This window comes from Canis lupus, chromosome 37 (genome assembly GCF_003254725.2).
Source record: "Canis lupus dingo isolate Sandy chromosome 37, ASM325472v2, whole genome shotgun sequence".
Classification (NCBI taxonomy): Eukaryota; Metazoa; Chordata; class Mammalia; order Carnivora; family Canidae; genus Canis; species Canis lupus.
Window position 1 is genome coordinate 6849409 of NC_064279.1, and position 14760 is coordinate 6864168.

At 36.5% G+C, this 14760-nt stretch overlaps 1 protein-coding gene across 7 annotated transcripts in view; it reads right to left on the reverse strand.

The window, feature by feature from the left end:
• ANKRD44 (ankyrin repeat domain 44) overlaps positions 1-14760 on the reverse strand; it is a 362773-nt gene that overhangs the window by 1772 nt on the left and 346241 nt on the right. Inside the window, exon 29 of one of the 7 annotated variants that reach the window (XM_049106603.1) lies at positions 1867-1960. The exons of the other annotated variants lie outside the window; for them this stretch is intronic. Coding sequence (XP_048962560.1) covers positions 1882-1960 — 79 coding nt within the window. The 3' untranslated portion in view covers positions 1867-1881. Of the gene's footprint in view, positions 1-1866; positions 1961-14760 lie in introns of those variants that run through there. 7 annotated transcript variants of the gene reach the window in all.

Consider the following 14760-nt stretch of genomic DNA (forward strand, 5'->3'; position numbering starts at 1 on the left):
TTAGTTCCCATCCCCTCCTCCTTTCTCTTCAGGAAATTAGTTCTATCAAGTTAAAGTCTCTGTTGGTTTCTCCCAATCTAGCCTCCCTCCACCAAAGCATATAAATGTGCTAGATCTTATTAATCCCCCAAAAGAAAAATCCTCCCTGCAACTATCACCTGTATAGCTCTTGCCTTCTTATTTTAGTCCAAGTTCCTAAGATGTTCCTAAAGGGTGTGTCTATACTTATCTCCAATTCCTCATCTCCCATCCATGCCTCAACATGACAGAATTTTTGTCTCCCTCACCATCACTTCAAGGAAACTGCTCTTCCAAAGGTAACCACTGACCTAATGACCAAATTCAAATGACACTCTTCAGTCATACCTGATCTTTCTGCCACTTACTTAAAACATTGTCCTCTGCTGTCTTAACATCATTTTCCCCTGGAAATCTCCTACTCATCTGGCCTCTCAGTCTTTATTCCGTGTGGTCTAGTTTACCCAATTCATGGTCTTAAACATTTATTTATCCTATACGCTGAGAAGTGTCATTTCAATGACTGTTTTTTAATGTCTAAAATTTCTTTTTTTTCTTCAAATCCACCTGTCCCTTTTCTCCCATAATGTTTTACTGTTACCTTATGGAGTTCACTTATATTTTAAAAATCCCTTTAAACATCTTCATCTAAAGACCATTTATGTGTTATCTGGAATTCTTCATTGTTATTTCTCTTGTATAAAATATATGCTGTCTCATAATGTGAGATTTCCTCAACTCCTTTGTAATTTTGATTTGTAAGCTCATCCTTAGCATGAATTATAGATTTCAGAGTCCTGTGCCTCTCGTAGGTTGTAGAGACATTTCTGTGGCTGGGCCCATTTATGTTAATTTCTTGGCTTTTTTTTTTTTTTTCAGTTTCTGTGTAATGAAAGCTGTATGAATAATTGGAATCATCCTCAGAAATTATGTGGTCTCAGATGCTGTGTTTTGTTGTTTTAATCCTACCCAACAATCACTATGAGCTACAGAGGTTCCATACTGTTATGGATTTCTCTTTATGGAACTCAAAGATTTTCATTTCTTTCCATAGGGTTCAATAATGTAGTAAAATATCTAGAATTTCTGTGTGTTTAGAATGAGGACAAATAAAGGGTGTAGGTGACACATTTCTTTTAAATTAGTTTTTTGGTAATACTACATATTACAAATTTTAAATCATAAAGAAAAAGCCACTTCAAAAATGTTATTTCACTTGAACAGTGAGGAGAAAAAGTAGATTATTTTAAGAGATAAATAAGTAGAAGAAAATGGAGGCTGTAAATACAGGCAATTCTAATTCTTACTACCTGTTCATATATATGAAAGTAATTGAAGTATAGTTATGTTCACTGAAAGTTTTTTAGGCTAAAAAGATACCAAAATACATTTTTAAATGGATAAATAAGAGTTAGGTAAGAATGATCTTCGGGGCACCTGTGTGGTTCACCAGTTAAGTGTCCAACTCTTGATTTTGGCTCAGGTCATGCTCTCAGTTGTGAGATTAAGCCTCACATTGGGTTCCACACTGGGCATGGAGCATGCTTAAGAATCTCTCCCTCTCCCTCTGCCCATTCCCCCCACCAAAGAAAAGAGAATGATCTTGAATGAAGAGGAGAAGAAGGAGAAATCTATCGTTTTCAGAAACATGAGAAGAAAGAAAATGTTGAGATGGAGAGGACTGAAAGGAGGGAACTCTCACTGGATGACCTTAATCTCTAGTAGGAATAAAACCCATTGGGTAGGAAAAAGGGAATGGAGTGAGGTAATGCTTAAATAAAGTAGAAATACTTAGAAGTTACTGTTTTAAGAAATTAACTTAGTGGGGGCTCCTGGGTAACTCCGTTATCTCTTGGTTCCAGCTCAGATCATTGTTTTGGGGTCATGTGACTGGGCTCTGCATTGGAGTCTGCTTGTCCCTCTCCCTCTGCTCCTCCTCCTCCTAAAATAAATAAATTTTTAAAATTAAAAAAAAAAAAGAACTGAACTTGACAATCAGCAAAAGGTGATCAACAGTGAGGACTTAGTCAACAGTGTTTCACACTCTTGCTCTCCAATTTTCCTGGTCTTTCCAGCTAACATAGATCCCTTGCTTTCTTGTATCTCTCTCATCAAGGGAAAAATAAAAATAGATATTATGGGGGGTACCTGGGTGGCTCAGTCAGTTAAGCATCCAGGTCATGATGATTTCATCTCTTGATTTCATCTCAGGTCATGATCTCAGGGTTGTGAGATCCATCCCCCAGGTCAGACTTCATGCTCAGCAGGGAGTCTGTTTCTCTATCTCTCTCTGTTCCCACCCCTGCTTGTGCACTCTCTCTCTCTCTCTCTCTCTCAAATAAATAAAATCTTTTAAAAAATATATATTATGTAGTGATGAGACATTTAATTGACTATTACATGCCAAGTTCCATAAGAGAGATTAGGAAAAAGAGATATATTAAACCATTGAGTCTGATTTATAAGATATAAATAAGTCACTGATGTCAAGGAGTCTAAAAGTAAATACATAACTGTACTGAAGTATCGTTAAGTGTTTCAGAGGTATGAATGAGGAGTATTGGAGGGCAAAAGAAGAAGTATTTAACTGTTTTGGGGGAAAGGGATCCCAGACAAAAATGATTTATATACGTAATACAAAAGGGGCTCAAAGATAGTGCTCCTTGAATTACTGAGTGATTGAGTCAATAGATAGCTAGATGCTGAGATTAGAAGAATTAAGAAGATGGGCTTCCCACAATTTGAAGTAATAAGGGTGTTTTAGATCACTCTGATGAAATTTACTTCTGACACTTTCTGGAAAGCATGTAGCTTCATAGTTAAATGTGGCTGTTAAAGTCACATTAAAAAAAAAAAGAAAAAAGTCACATCTGTTGGTTCTTTCATTTAGATACATGTTCATATAGTATTTTTATTTCTAATAGTGTGTACCTTGTTTTTAAACAATAGATGAGTTGCTAAGAATTGTGTAAAATTAAAATATTTGCAAAATGAAACCTCAGCGAACTTTATTATTAATAGAGTACTAAAGAACACTGATAATCAAAAAATCTCAGTTCTAGAACTTCTAGTTCTACTACCCAAGTATGATTTAGGATAAATGTCTCCTTAGGCCTCAGTTTTTTCATGTGTAAAATAAGGTATTTGACAAATTATTTCTGAAGGTTTATGATATTTTCATTGAATATAGACTTTTATTATTTTTTTTTAAGATTTTATTTATTTATTCATAGAGACACAGAGAGAGGCAGAGACACAGGCAGAGGGAGAAGCAGGCTCCATGCAGAGAGCCCAACGTGGGACTCGATCCGTGGTCTCCAAGATCACGCCCCAGGCTGCAGGCGGCACTAAACCGCTGCGCCACCAGGGCTGCCTGAATTAAGGCTTTTAAAACTTAATGGCAAACTTTCAAAAAGGAAAAGACCATACTATAATAATTTGATAGTGACCCCTCAATTGAACATTTAGTACATTCATTAATATATCAGCTTCTCAGAAAACATTTTAGGTTTATTTAAGCTCCTTTTAGTTTTTGTTTATTTTCTGGAAGCAAAAACTGTTTTCTCAACATATAGTAAGCCTTATGTTACCCAGCTTTTGTACACAGGAAGACAGAATCATACTGTCTGGTGTAGGAATCTAGTTGTTTTCTTTTTCTTTTTTAAAAGATTTTATTTATTTATTTGATAGAGAGAGAGAGCACAAGCAGGGGGAGCAGCAGGCAGAGGGAGAAGCAGATTCCCTGCTGAGTACAGGTCAACCCCAGGACCCTGGAATCATGACCTGAGCCAAAGGCAGACCCCAACTGACTGAGCTGCTCAGGCACCCCAGGAATCTAGTTGTTTTCTAAAATTAATTTCACTAACTAGTCTCTCAGTGTATTACCCTCATTCTATAGAAGTTTTAAAAATAAGGTCTATTTCCTCCCTCTTTTTCTTAAACAAAAAACAAAACCCAAATATATAATAGATTGGCTCTTAGAAACTAAAATTTATTTCACTCAATTGGTTTAAGGCTCTTTCTCAAACTTGTTAGTTTTACCTCTTCGTACCTTATATGGAATAGGCATTCATAAATATTTTTAAATGTATTTGAAAATATATCAGAGTCTACAGATTATAGCCATAAAACCTCGCCTTCCCTTGGATGTTTCAAAGCTTAAAAAGAAAAGAAAACATAATGCCAGCAATTCTACAGCTGCCAGCTCTGTTTCCAAGGAAACAGAGAGTAGATCATCAAAAACAAAATAAGGATTTTCAACCTGATTACCCTTTTTTCAAGTTCAGTCTCCATCGCTGCAAAATGAAAGGCAACATAACCTCAGCCTTGCAATCCAGATTTTTAATTCTGTTTGTGCTCTCACTATTAAAACCAGGCAAAATCTTTTGGGTTATGTTGGTCTTCTTATAGAGAGAATTAGACTCTTCCATGAGGATAAAGAATATCTTTTGAATATAAAGCACTAAGTACATTTGCTGAATAACCTAGTATGTTTTAACCTTAAAACTGTCAAGTGTTTAAATTACTGAATAATATAAGAAAGAAATGGGAATTTATAAGAAAGGGATAAAGTCTTCTAGAATGGAATGTTTTATTTAAAGAAATAAGGAGAGAGGGGCAAGATGAAAAAATAGTAGGAGTCAAGGGGAAAATTATTGGATTACCATTGAATAGAGCAAAATACCATTATAACATTGTTGGTTTGTTTCACAGATTTGTATCTTCCATGAATAAAATTATTATCCTGACAATAACAATTATAGATGACAAAAGCTTGCTTTAGCATTGTATTACCTCGTGATGTTATATGCTTTATAAAAGCAGTAGAACACGCTATACAAAATGTTGTGTCAATTATATTTCAATAAAGATGGAAAAAAATCCAGTATTCCTGAATTTTTAAAATGTAGTTAAAGCTAGAGGATTCTTTTCACAGTGAAGTGCACAATAGAAATTTGCTTGAATGCAAGTACAGTTTAAGAAGCTTTAGATGGCATATTAATATGTTTGTATAATGAACACTGAAATTCAAATAACTCTAATCAGGAAGAATGAGTAATGTAATCATTATTTGGAGTCTTCCTTATATCAATTTTCTGCTTAAATGTCTATTTTCCCCCAGTGGATTCTAGCTTTTCAAAAGTACAAGCTGCAAGAGGACCTTGGTCATTTTTAATACCTAGGCCCAGTGTAGGACCTTGTATTGGAGGTATTTGATCGGTGTTCTTGAATAAACGTTTTTTTCATTTCTTTAGTATAAGTATACCTTGCTTTTTTATGCTTCACTCTATCTTCCTTCACAGACATTGTGTTTTTTGCGAACTGAAGGTTTGCAGCAACCCTGCATTAAGCAACTCTTATCAGCACTATTTTTCTAAACATTTGTTCACTTCATGTCTATGTGTCACATTTTGGTAATTCTCACAATATTTCAAATTTTTTCGTTAATATTATACCTGTTATAGTGATCTGTGATTAACAACCTTTGATGTTACTATTGTAATTGTCTTGGGGCACCATAAACTACAGCCATATAAGATGGCAAATTTAATCAATAGATGTGCATGTTCTGACTGTTTTATCAACCACCCATTCCTGTCCCTTTCCTTCTCAGGCTTTCCTAGTCTCTGAGATGCAACAATATGGAAATTAGACCCATTAATAACCATACAATGGCCTCTAAGTGTTCTAGTGAAAGGAAGAGTCACATGTCTTTGCTTTAAATCAAAAGCTAGAAATGATTAAGCTTAGAGAAGAAGGCATGTTGAAAGCTGAGATAGGCTGAAAGCTAGGTTTCCTGTGCCTATTAGCCAAGTTGTGAATGCAAAGAAAAAGTTCTTGAAGGAAACTAAAAGTACAACTGCAGTGAATAGCTGAATGATACGAAAGCAAAATAGCCTTATTAATGATATGGAGAAAGTTTTAGTAGTCTGGATAGAAGATCAAACCAGCCACATCATTCCCTTAAGCTAAATATGAAGCTAAAAAAAAAAAAAAAAAAGGAAATATGCTCACAGAGGTTACTTCACAAGGTTTTAGGGAAGAAATCTCTAGAATATACAAGTGCAAAGTGAAAAGAGCTGATGTAGAAATTGCACAAATTATCCAAAAGATTCAGCTAAGATAATGAATCAAGGTGGCTACACCAAACAACAGATTTTCCATGTAAACAAAGCAGCCTTCCATAGGAAGAAGATGCCATCTGGGACTTCCATAGCTAGTTACTGGAAGTCAGTGCCTGGCTTCAAAGCTTCAGAGGACAGGCTGACTCTCCTGTTCGGAGCTAATGCAACTGGTGACTTTAAGTTGAAGCCAATGACTACCTTGAAAATCTGAGGGTCTTTAAGATTTACACCAAATCTACTCTGGATCAACAAAGCCTGGATGACAGCACATCTGTTTACACCATGGCTTACCGAATATTTTAAGCCCATTGTTGAGACCTACTGCTCAGAAGAAAAGATCCCTTTCAAAATATCACTGCTCATTAGCAATGCACTTGGTCTCCCAAGAGCTCTGATGGAGATGTACGGTAAGATTAATGTTGTCTTCACGCCTGCTAACACCACACCCATTCTGCAGCCCATTGGTCAAGGAAATACATTTCATAAGGGTATAGCTGCCATGGATAGTGATTTCTGTGATGGATCAGGGCAAAATAAGTAGAAAACCTTCTGGAAAGGGTTCACCATTCTAGATGCCATTAAGAGCATTGTTGATTTGTGGGAAGAGGTCAAAATGCCAATGTTCACAGGAGTTTCAAAGAAGTTGATTCCAACTCTCATGGATTCAACCCTCGTGACTTTTGAGATTTCAGTGAAGGAAATTACTGCAGACGTGGAAGTAGCAAGAGAACTAGAAGTGGAATTGAGCATATGACTGAGTTGCTGCAATCTCATGATAAAACTTAAGAAGTGAGTAAAATGCCATCAAATAGCATTGTATACTATAGAGAAATTGTTCATGAAAAGGAAGAGTCAATTGATGTGATAATCTTTATTTTTGTCTTATTTTAAGGAACTACCACCCTGATCAGTCAGCAGCCATCAACATCAAGGCAAGACCTTCTATCAGTAAAAAGATTATGACTTACTGAAAGCTCAGATGATGCTCAGTATTATTTATTTCTTTCTTTATTTGAGACAGTACAAGTGAGAAAGAGCAGAAGGTGGGGGCACAGAGGAAAAGGAAGAAGCAGATCCCTCGCTGATCAGGGAACCCCATTTTGGGCTCAATCCTAGGACCCCAGGATCATTACCTGAGCTGAAGGCAGACACTTAACCAACTGAGCTACCCAGATGCCCTGATACTCAACATTTTTTAGCAATATTTTTAAATTAAGATATGGACTTTTTTTGATATAATGCTATTGTATAGTTATTATGTTGCAGTATCATATAAACATAACTTATATGCACTAGGAAGCCAAAAAATTCATTTGACCTTAATTGCAATATTTACTTTATTATGGTGGTCTGGAACTGAACCTTCAATATGTCTCTGAGATATGCCTGTAATACTCTATACTTTAATTAAAGGTTTTAGCCACTTTTGGGCCTTTTACTATGAAATGCAAAACTTGTGATGTTTAAATGTATTTTCATTGTAAACACTAATAGCCAAGGTAGACTATTTATTGTATAACAACTCTTAATATTTGAAAAATAGGTGAGAATAAAATATTAATTCAGAAAATTAGCTAATACAAAAGACTCTGTTAAAAGAGAATACCGGGATCCCTGGGTGGCGCAGCAGGTTTGGCGCCTGCCTTTGGCCCAGGGCGCGATCCTGGAGACCCGGGATCGAATCCCACGTCGGGCTCCCGGTGCATGGAGCCTGCTTCTCCCTCTGCCTGTGTCTCTGCCTCTCTCCCTGCCTCTCTCCCTCTCTCTTGGTGACTATCATAAATAAATAAAAATAAATAAAAAAAAATAAAAGAGAATACCAATAATATGTGAAATAAATATGTTTTTGTCTTGAGAATGATAAAGCATATAGGAAAAAATGGTGAGCTTTGGCTAAAGAACATGTTAATATATGTAACAAAGCATACATATATTAATATCTATAAAAATATTATCAAAGGATCTGGAAATAGGTCTTATTGGGTCATCTGGGTGGCTCAGTCCATTGAGCATCCAATTCTTGATTTTAGCTCAAGTCATGATCTCAGAGTCCTGGGATCGAGTCCTGTGTCAAGGAGTCTGCTTGAAGATTCTCTCCTCTGTCCTCCCCTCACTCACTCTCTCTGTTTCTCTCATTCTCTCAAATAAGTAAATCTTAAAAAAGAAAAAAATGTCCTTATCTACATATTGAGAAGATTGAACCAAATGACCAGATAATAAATTTCAGCCTTGTGGGCCATAAGGTCTCTGTTATAACTATTAACTCTGCTGTTGTAATATGCAAGGCACTGTAGACAATAGGTAAACAAATAAGTGTGGTTGTGTTTCAATAAAACATTATTTATGAAAATAGATAGCAGGCCAGATTTGACCTGTTATTCATAGTTTGCTAACCCCTGGACTAGAAGATCCCTTATTCAGTATTCCAGATTCAAAATTCTGTATCTGTGAATGTTAACATTAGCTAACATAGATTTTCTAATTTTCCAAACTCATTAGACATTGGTCAAGAAACGTGATTAACAGTGAGGTAGCAGACAAACTTAGGCCTTTAGTGTAATTCAAACTTTAGCTAAACGTGTGTCAATTTAACCAGAGCCTTATTTAGATCACTGTACATAAATATGAAATATTCTGACATTATTTCATGTAGTATTATGACTAATTTTGTTAATAGATTCATTTTAATTAATTTATTAAGCATATTTAAACTTATACAGATATAGGAAATATATCTCTAAGAACTTTAAAGCAAAATACATTTTATTAATTTTTGTTTATTTGTTTTAGAGAATTTTGTTAATTTTTAAGAATCTTAAGTTTCCTCTTAAAGGGCTAGGGACCACGGTAATAGTTATTCATATGTTAGGACATTTATAGAGTGGTTCCAGAAAGCCAAGCCTGCACAATGTTCTACAGTGGATCATCAAAATTATTAATGCAGATCTTCCCTAATCCTGGTTCTAGACTGCTAAAAAAAAGACCAAATTAAGTTTAAATTTTTTAATGCTAAAAATAGGGTTATGAGAGGATTTCTATTGTATTTGAGGCACAAATGCCTTAAGACAAAATCTCAGTAAAAGGAGGATGATGGTAGAAGCAAATTGACGTTTTTAAAAGAAGTGTTGTGGGCATCTTGTTTTTATTGATTAATTAGCTTTTTAATTTTGAATACTTACGACTTGGTAAAAAACAGAATGAGTTTCCAAGGAGTTCCAACTCCAAAATGAACCGTTCTCAAATAATAGAATAATTTAAGAAGACTTGTTTCAATTTTAACCTCTGACTCAGTATTTTTATGATTTAGGAAATTATTTAATTTCTTTGAGTCTCAAAAAAAAATTTCTTTGAGTCTCGATTTCCTTATCTTCAAAATAGGAAGAATCATTCTACCATGGGGATTGCTGGGAAGATTATAGATATCTCTGTAAAGTGCCTGATATGTAATAGGCACTTAAAAAAAAAAAAGTAGCTACTATTATCAAGAGCTTCATAGCACTTGGCTATTTAGAAAAACTAGCACTTGCCCTCAGTAAAGTTAAAGAGCCTTTTCTGGTACTAGAAGGAAAAGAAAAAGGAAAGATGAACAGTTTATTGAACACAAGGACCATCATCTCTCTGTCAAAGAGGCTAATCCTAAGTCAGAAATACTGACTTAATAATACTGACTTAATAAAAGAAGGTGAGATGGGACACCTGGATGGCTCAGCCTTTGGCTCAGGGCATGTTCCCAGTTCCAGGATCGAGTCCCACATCAGGTTCCCTGCATGCAGCCTGCTTCTTCCTCTGCCTGTGTCTCTGCCTCTCTCTTTCTCTGTGTGTCTCATGAATAAATAAAATCTTAAAACAAAAACAAAAACAGGTGAAGAGTTCTTAAGAGGAGAGATTAGTACACTTACAGCCAGCAGAAAAATGGTAGACCTTTGTTTTTGCTTATTTTTGTTTTAGGTACTAAGAAATCCACCACCACCACCACCACCCCCCCCCCACGGGAAGCACATTTCAGTGAAGACAAAGAGTTTCTGTGACAGTCTTGAATCCCTGTCACACCTGTGCTCTGAGGCAGCTGTTGAGCATGTTTTTGTTTTTCTGTTCAGTGGCTCTTCCTAAAGTATGACATTTCCCTCTGCCACCACAAGGCTTACTACAAACCTACAGGTGCTGTTGTGTTTCTTAAGGCCTCTCTTCTAGGCAGGTGCCTTTTGCCAAAGCTCTGCTTCAAAGCTCCCAAGAAATGAAACACACGGGAAGATTTCAGGCTCACTTGCTGGATGTTGCATAGGCCAATGCCAAGATGGGTATAAAGAAGGTCCCTGGCTGTGTCTCAAGATCCTCCATCCAATGAGTAACATTGTAAAGGCTCTAGGAATCTCCTCTGAGATGTTCTGCATGACAATACTCATTTGGTTCTGAGAGAGAGAAAGAAAGAGAGACAGACAGACAGAGCCAGCAGTCTGTCTGAGAGGGTTAGCCTGATTTTCAGCCTATTATTTCTTTTCCTATGTTTTGTAGGGAGGGATCGCATGCCATAGGTATGTTACTGGTGCCCATGTCTGCTCAGTCTAACACAATAGCTCCTACCCCAGGGCTCCTGACTTACCCTGATGCCTAACAATGGGTCCTCCTTTCTCATAACTGGTGAGCGGTCAGTGAAAAGAATCCAAAATGTAGTGGCTAGATTGAGGACAGAAACTGAGGTGACAAGTTGCCAAAGTTTAGTCAACAGAAGCAAAGTGAGAAGCAGACTAAAATCAGAACTAAGACAACAATCAGAGATTCTAAGTCAGAACAAAATTTATTTATTTATTTTTTATTTTTAAAGATTTTATTTATTTATTTATTCATGGACACAGAGGGAGAGAGGCAGAGACACAGGGAGAGGGAGAAGCAGGCTCCATGCAGGGAGCCCGACGTGGGACTCGATCCCGGGTCTCCAGGATCACACCCCAGGCTGCAGGCGGCACCAAACCGCTGCGCCACCAGGGCTGCCCCGTCAGAACAAAATTTAAAAAGAAAACAAGAGTCTAACAAAATGAAGATGATTGCTAGTGAGTGCTGGCAGAGAGATAAGAACAAGGAAACTGAAAATATACTTCTTAGATTAGCTATAGAGCATTCCCCTTACTAGTATTGAATATTGTTCAGCCTTAAAAAGGAAATTTTTTGCTATGGAATAGGTGAAACTTAAGTACATTAAGTGAAACAAGCCAGTCACAAAAAGATAACTACTGTGTGATTCCATTGGCATGAGATACCTAGAGTCATCAAATTCATAGAGACAGAAAATGGAATGGTGGTTGCCAGGGCCTGGAGGGAAGGAAGAGTAGGGAATTATTTTTTAATGAGTACCGAGTTTCTGTTTTTGCAAGATGAAGAGTTCTGGAGATGAATGGTGGTGATGGATGCACAACAATATGAATGTACTTAGTGCCACTGAACTGTATGCAAAAAAATGATTAAAATAGTAAATGTTATGCTACGTGTATTTTACTACAATTTTTAAAAAAGGGGGTGTTTGCCTTGGTGTTTTCATAGCACAAGTCCTGTCCTCAAAACATTTTAGTTTAGTGAGAAATCCAATGATTCTTCTCAGGAAAGAGAAAGTATACAAAGGTATTTAGGAACTGCTTACAAATGGAAGTGTCTTCCGTTTGGCACCACCAAGATGCCAGTACTCTTGTGCTAAAGTGATAGATTCCTGAAGAGTAATTAATAGTCCATCCTGCTATGAGAGGAAAAGGTGGTAGGTTAGGACAGTGGGTCATGGAGAGCACAGTCTGCTCTCAGGAAAAATCTGGACAAAAGGGGAAATGGTGATAACAAGTAAAAAAGGAGAAAGCAACATAAAATTGAAGGAAAAAGAAGAAAATGTAGCAATAGCTCTAAGGTCTGTGAACCCTCAGCAAGAGCATAGCAACAAGGACTATGAAACTTAAAGACACAATCATCTGTCAGCTGAAGAGCTCAGTGGAACAAAACAGGACTAAAGAGAGAAACTGAGCATGGATCTCAGCCACCCTTGACTTGTGAGTTAATGTGACCCTCTGGAGGAGAAAGGAAAACTAATCAATGTGGATGTGCTCTCTCTAGAATAGTGCTGCTTTAACTTTTGTGTGCATCAGAATGCTTTGTGGGCCATTTGTTTGTGTGCGTGTGGCAATTTTAAAACAATCAGTAATCTTTAATGGAATCCACTTGACCTAAAATCTTTCACAGAATTTTGAGACCCATTAAAACAAAGTTTAATAAGAAAAAAATTCTATAATTCAACCTGACCTATTGGAAACCTGATCAAAGAACAAAGGAACATCGGGAATCTTCCGAGTAATGGGTAACTTAATTATCTTGATTCTGGTAATGGTATCATGGGTGTTTACATTAAGCTACAACTTGCCAAATCATATTTGCAGGACAGAGTGTCTGACTCGAAAGAGCTTCACAGAGAGAGAACTTAGGATGTCTGCACATGCGTGTGAGGAAACCACCCGAGGCCAGAGAAAGAAACAGCTGAAGGCATTTAAGGAAAGCATGCTTGGAACTCACAGAGGAGTAATACCTGCTACCACTAGCCAGTTTAGAAAAAGAAATCTCATAATTCGCAGGCACTGGGTGGAGTACTCTGAAAGGATTACAAAGAAACATGAGAAAACTTCTGGCTGTAATGATTAATGTTCACTATCTTGGATTGTGGTGATGGTTTCAGGGATGTTTGCAAATGTTCAAACTTATCAAATTGAAAAGAAACATCAAAATTTATACTTTTATATGTGCAATTTATTGTCTGTTAATTATATCTCAAAAAAGCTGTTAAACTTAAAAAATAGTATCTAGAACACAAAAGTATATTAATATAACCTCAATAAATATTAGGTTTTCATGTGAGAATAACTACACAGTAAACTTGAAAACTTGTATGAAGTAGATGAATTCCTAGAGAATATAACTTACAAAATTGACTCAAGAAGAAACTGATTATATCCAGAATTTAAGAACTGAATTTAAGAACTGTTTCAAAAAGAGAAGTGCTGGGGCACCTGGGTGGCTCAGTCAGTTAAGCAATTGACTCTTGACTTTAGCTTAGGTCATGAGATTGAGGCCCACATTGGCCTCCATGCCAGGTGTGGGGCCTGCTTGGGATTCTCTTTGCCCTTCCCCTCCCCCTTCTCTCTCAAAAAGTGCTGTGTCTCCAAATTTTTATAGGCATAGTTTAGCAAATATTCAAGTGGAATAAATAGAAAGCACAATATAACAAAGTAAGAATAAAGCCACATGTGGCAATACTTGCTATATATGTAAAACACATTAAACTCAATGATTAAGTGGAAAAAATCCAATTTTTGTGAAAGAGTATCATAACTACTTCAATAACTGATAGATAAAGCAGATAAAAAGGCAGTCATGATAATGATGACTTAAACAGAATAATTTCAACCCTTAGACTATTTTCAGGGAATAGAAATAAAACTCTTCACCTCATTTTATGATGTCAAAATACCTATTGATATGAGATCTGGGAAAAGAAAAAAAAGAAAAATTCCAGATCAAGCTCATCCATGGATATAGATTCAAAAATCCTGAACAACAATAACCATAAATCTATCAATGTATAAATGATGTTATTAGGGTTTTTTTTTTTTTTTTTTTTTTTAGAAATGAAAGATTAAGGAGACTTGGCTCTATAAGCCTTTGGAAATGAGCCTCAGAAATTCTTTCCATGAAGATGGCAACTAAGGTGAAGAAGTAAGCCTCTGCTCCTCCCAAAGCCGAAGCCAAAGCAAAAGTTTTGAAGGCCAAGAAAGCTGTGCTGAAAGGCATCCATAGTCACACAAAAAAGATCTGGACATCACCTACATCCTGAGGGTCCAAGAGACTGCATCTCCAAAGGCCCCCTCAATATCCTCAAAAGAGTGTCCCCAGGAGAAACAAGAGGGACCACTATGCCACTATGCCCCCTCAATATCCTCAAAAGAGTGTCCCCAGGAGAAACAAGAGGGACCACTATGCCATCATCAAGATCCCCCTGACTACTGAGTCAACCATAAAGAAAATAGAAGACAACAACAAACTTGTTTTTACTGTGGATGTCAAGGCCAACAAGCATCAGATCAAGCAGGATATGATGAAGCTCTATGACATTGATATGGCCAAAGTCAATACCCTGATCAGGCCTGATGGAGATAAGAAGGCGTGTTTGACTGGCTCTGGACTATGATGCTTTGGATGTTGCCAGCAAAATTGGGATCATCAAAACTGAGTCCAGCTGGCTAAATCTAAATTTTTTCACAAGAAAAGAAATAAAAGTTTGATTTAATATCTTATTATATGTATCTTATTATATGCATAATATCATTGCTTAGAGATATATACATGCTATAATTAATGCCAAAATGTCGAACACGTTCCTTGTAAGATTGGGAATAAAGATATCCATTACCATGATTTTTATTATATTGTCTATTTTATAGACAAAGATATTCACTATCATAACTATTCAATATTGAACCAGAGATCTTAGCCAGTGTGGTAAGAATAAAAAGAAAGAAAGACATTTGCAATGACATGAATGGAGCTAGAAAGTGTTGTGCTAAGTGAAATACGTCAGAGAAAGACAAATACC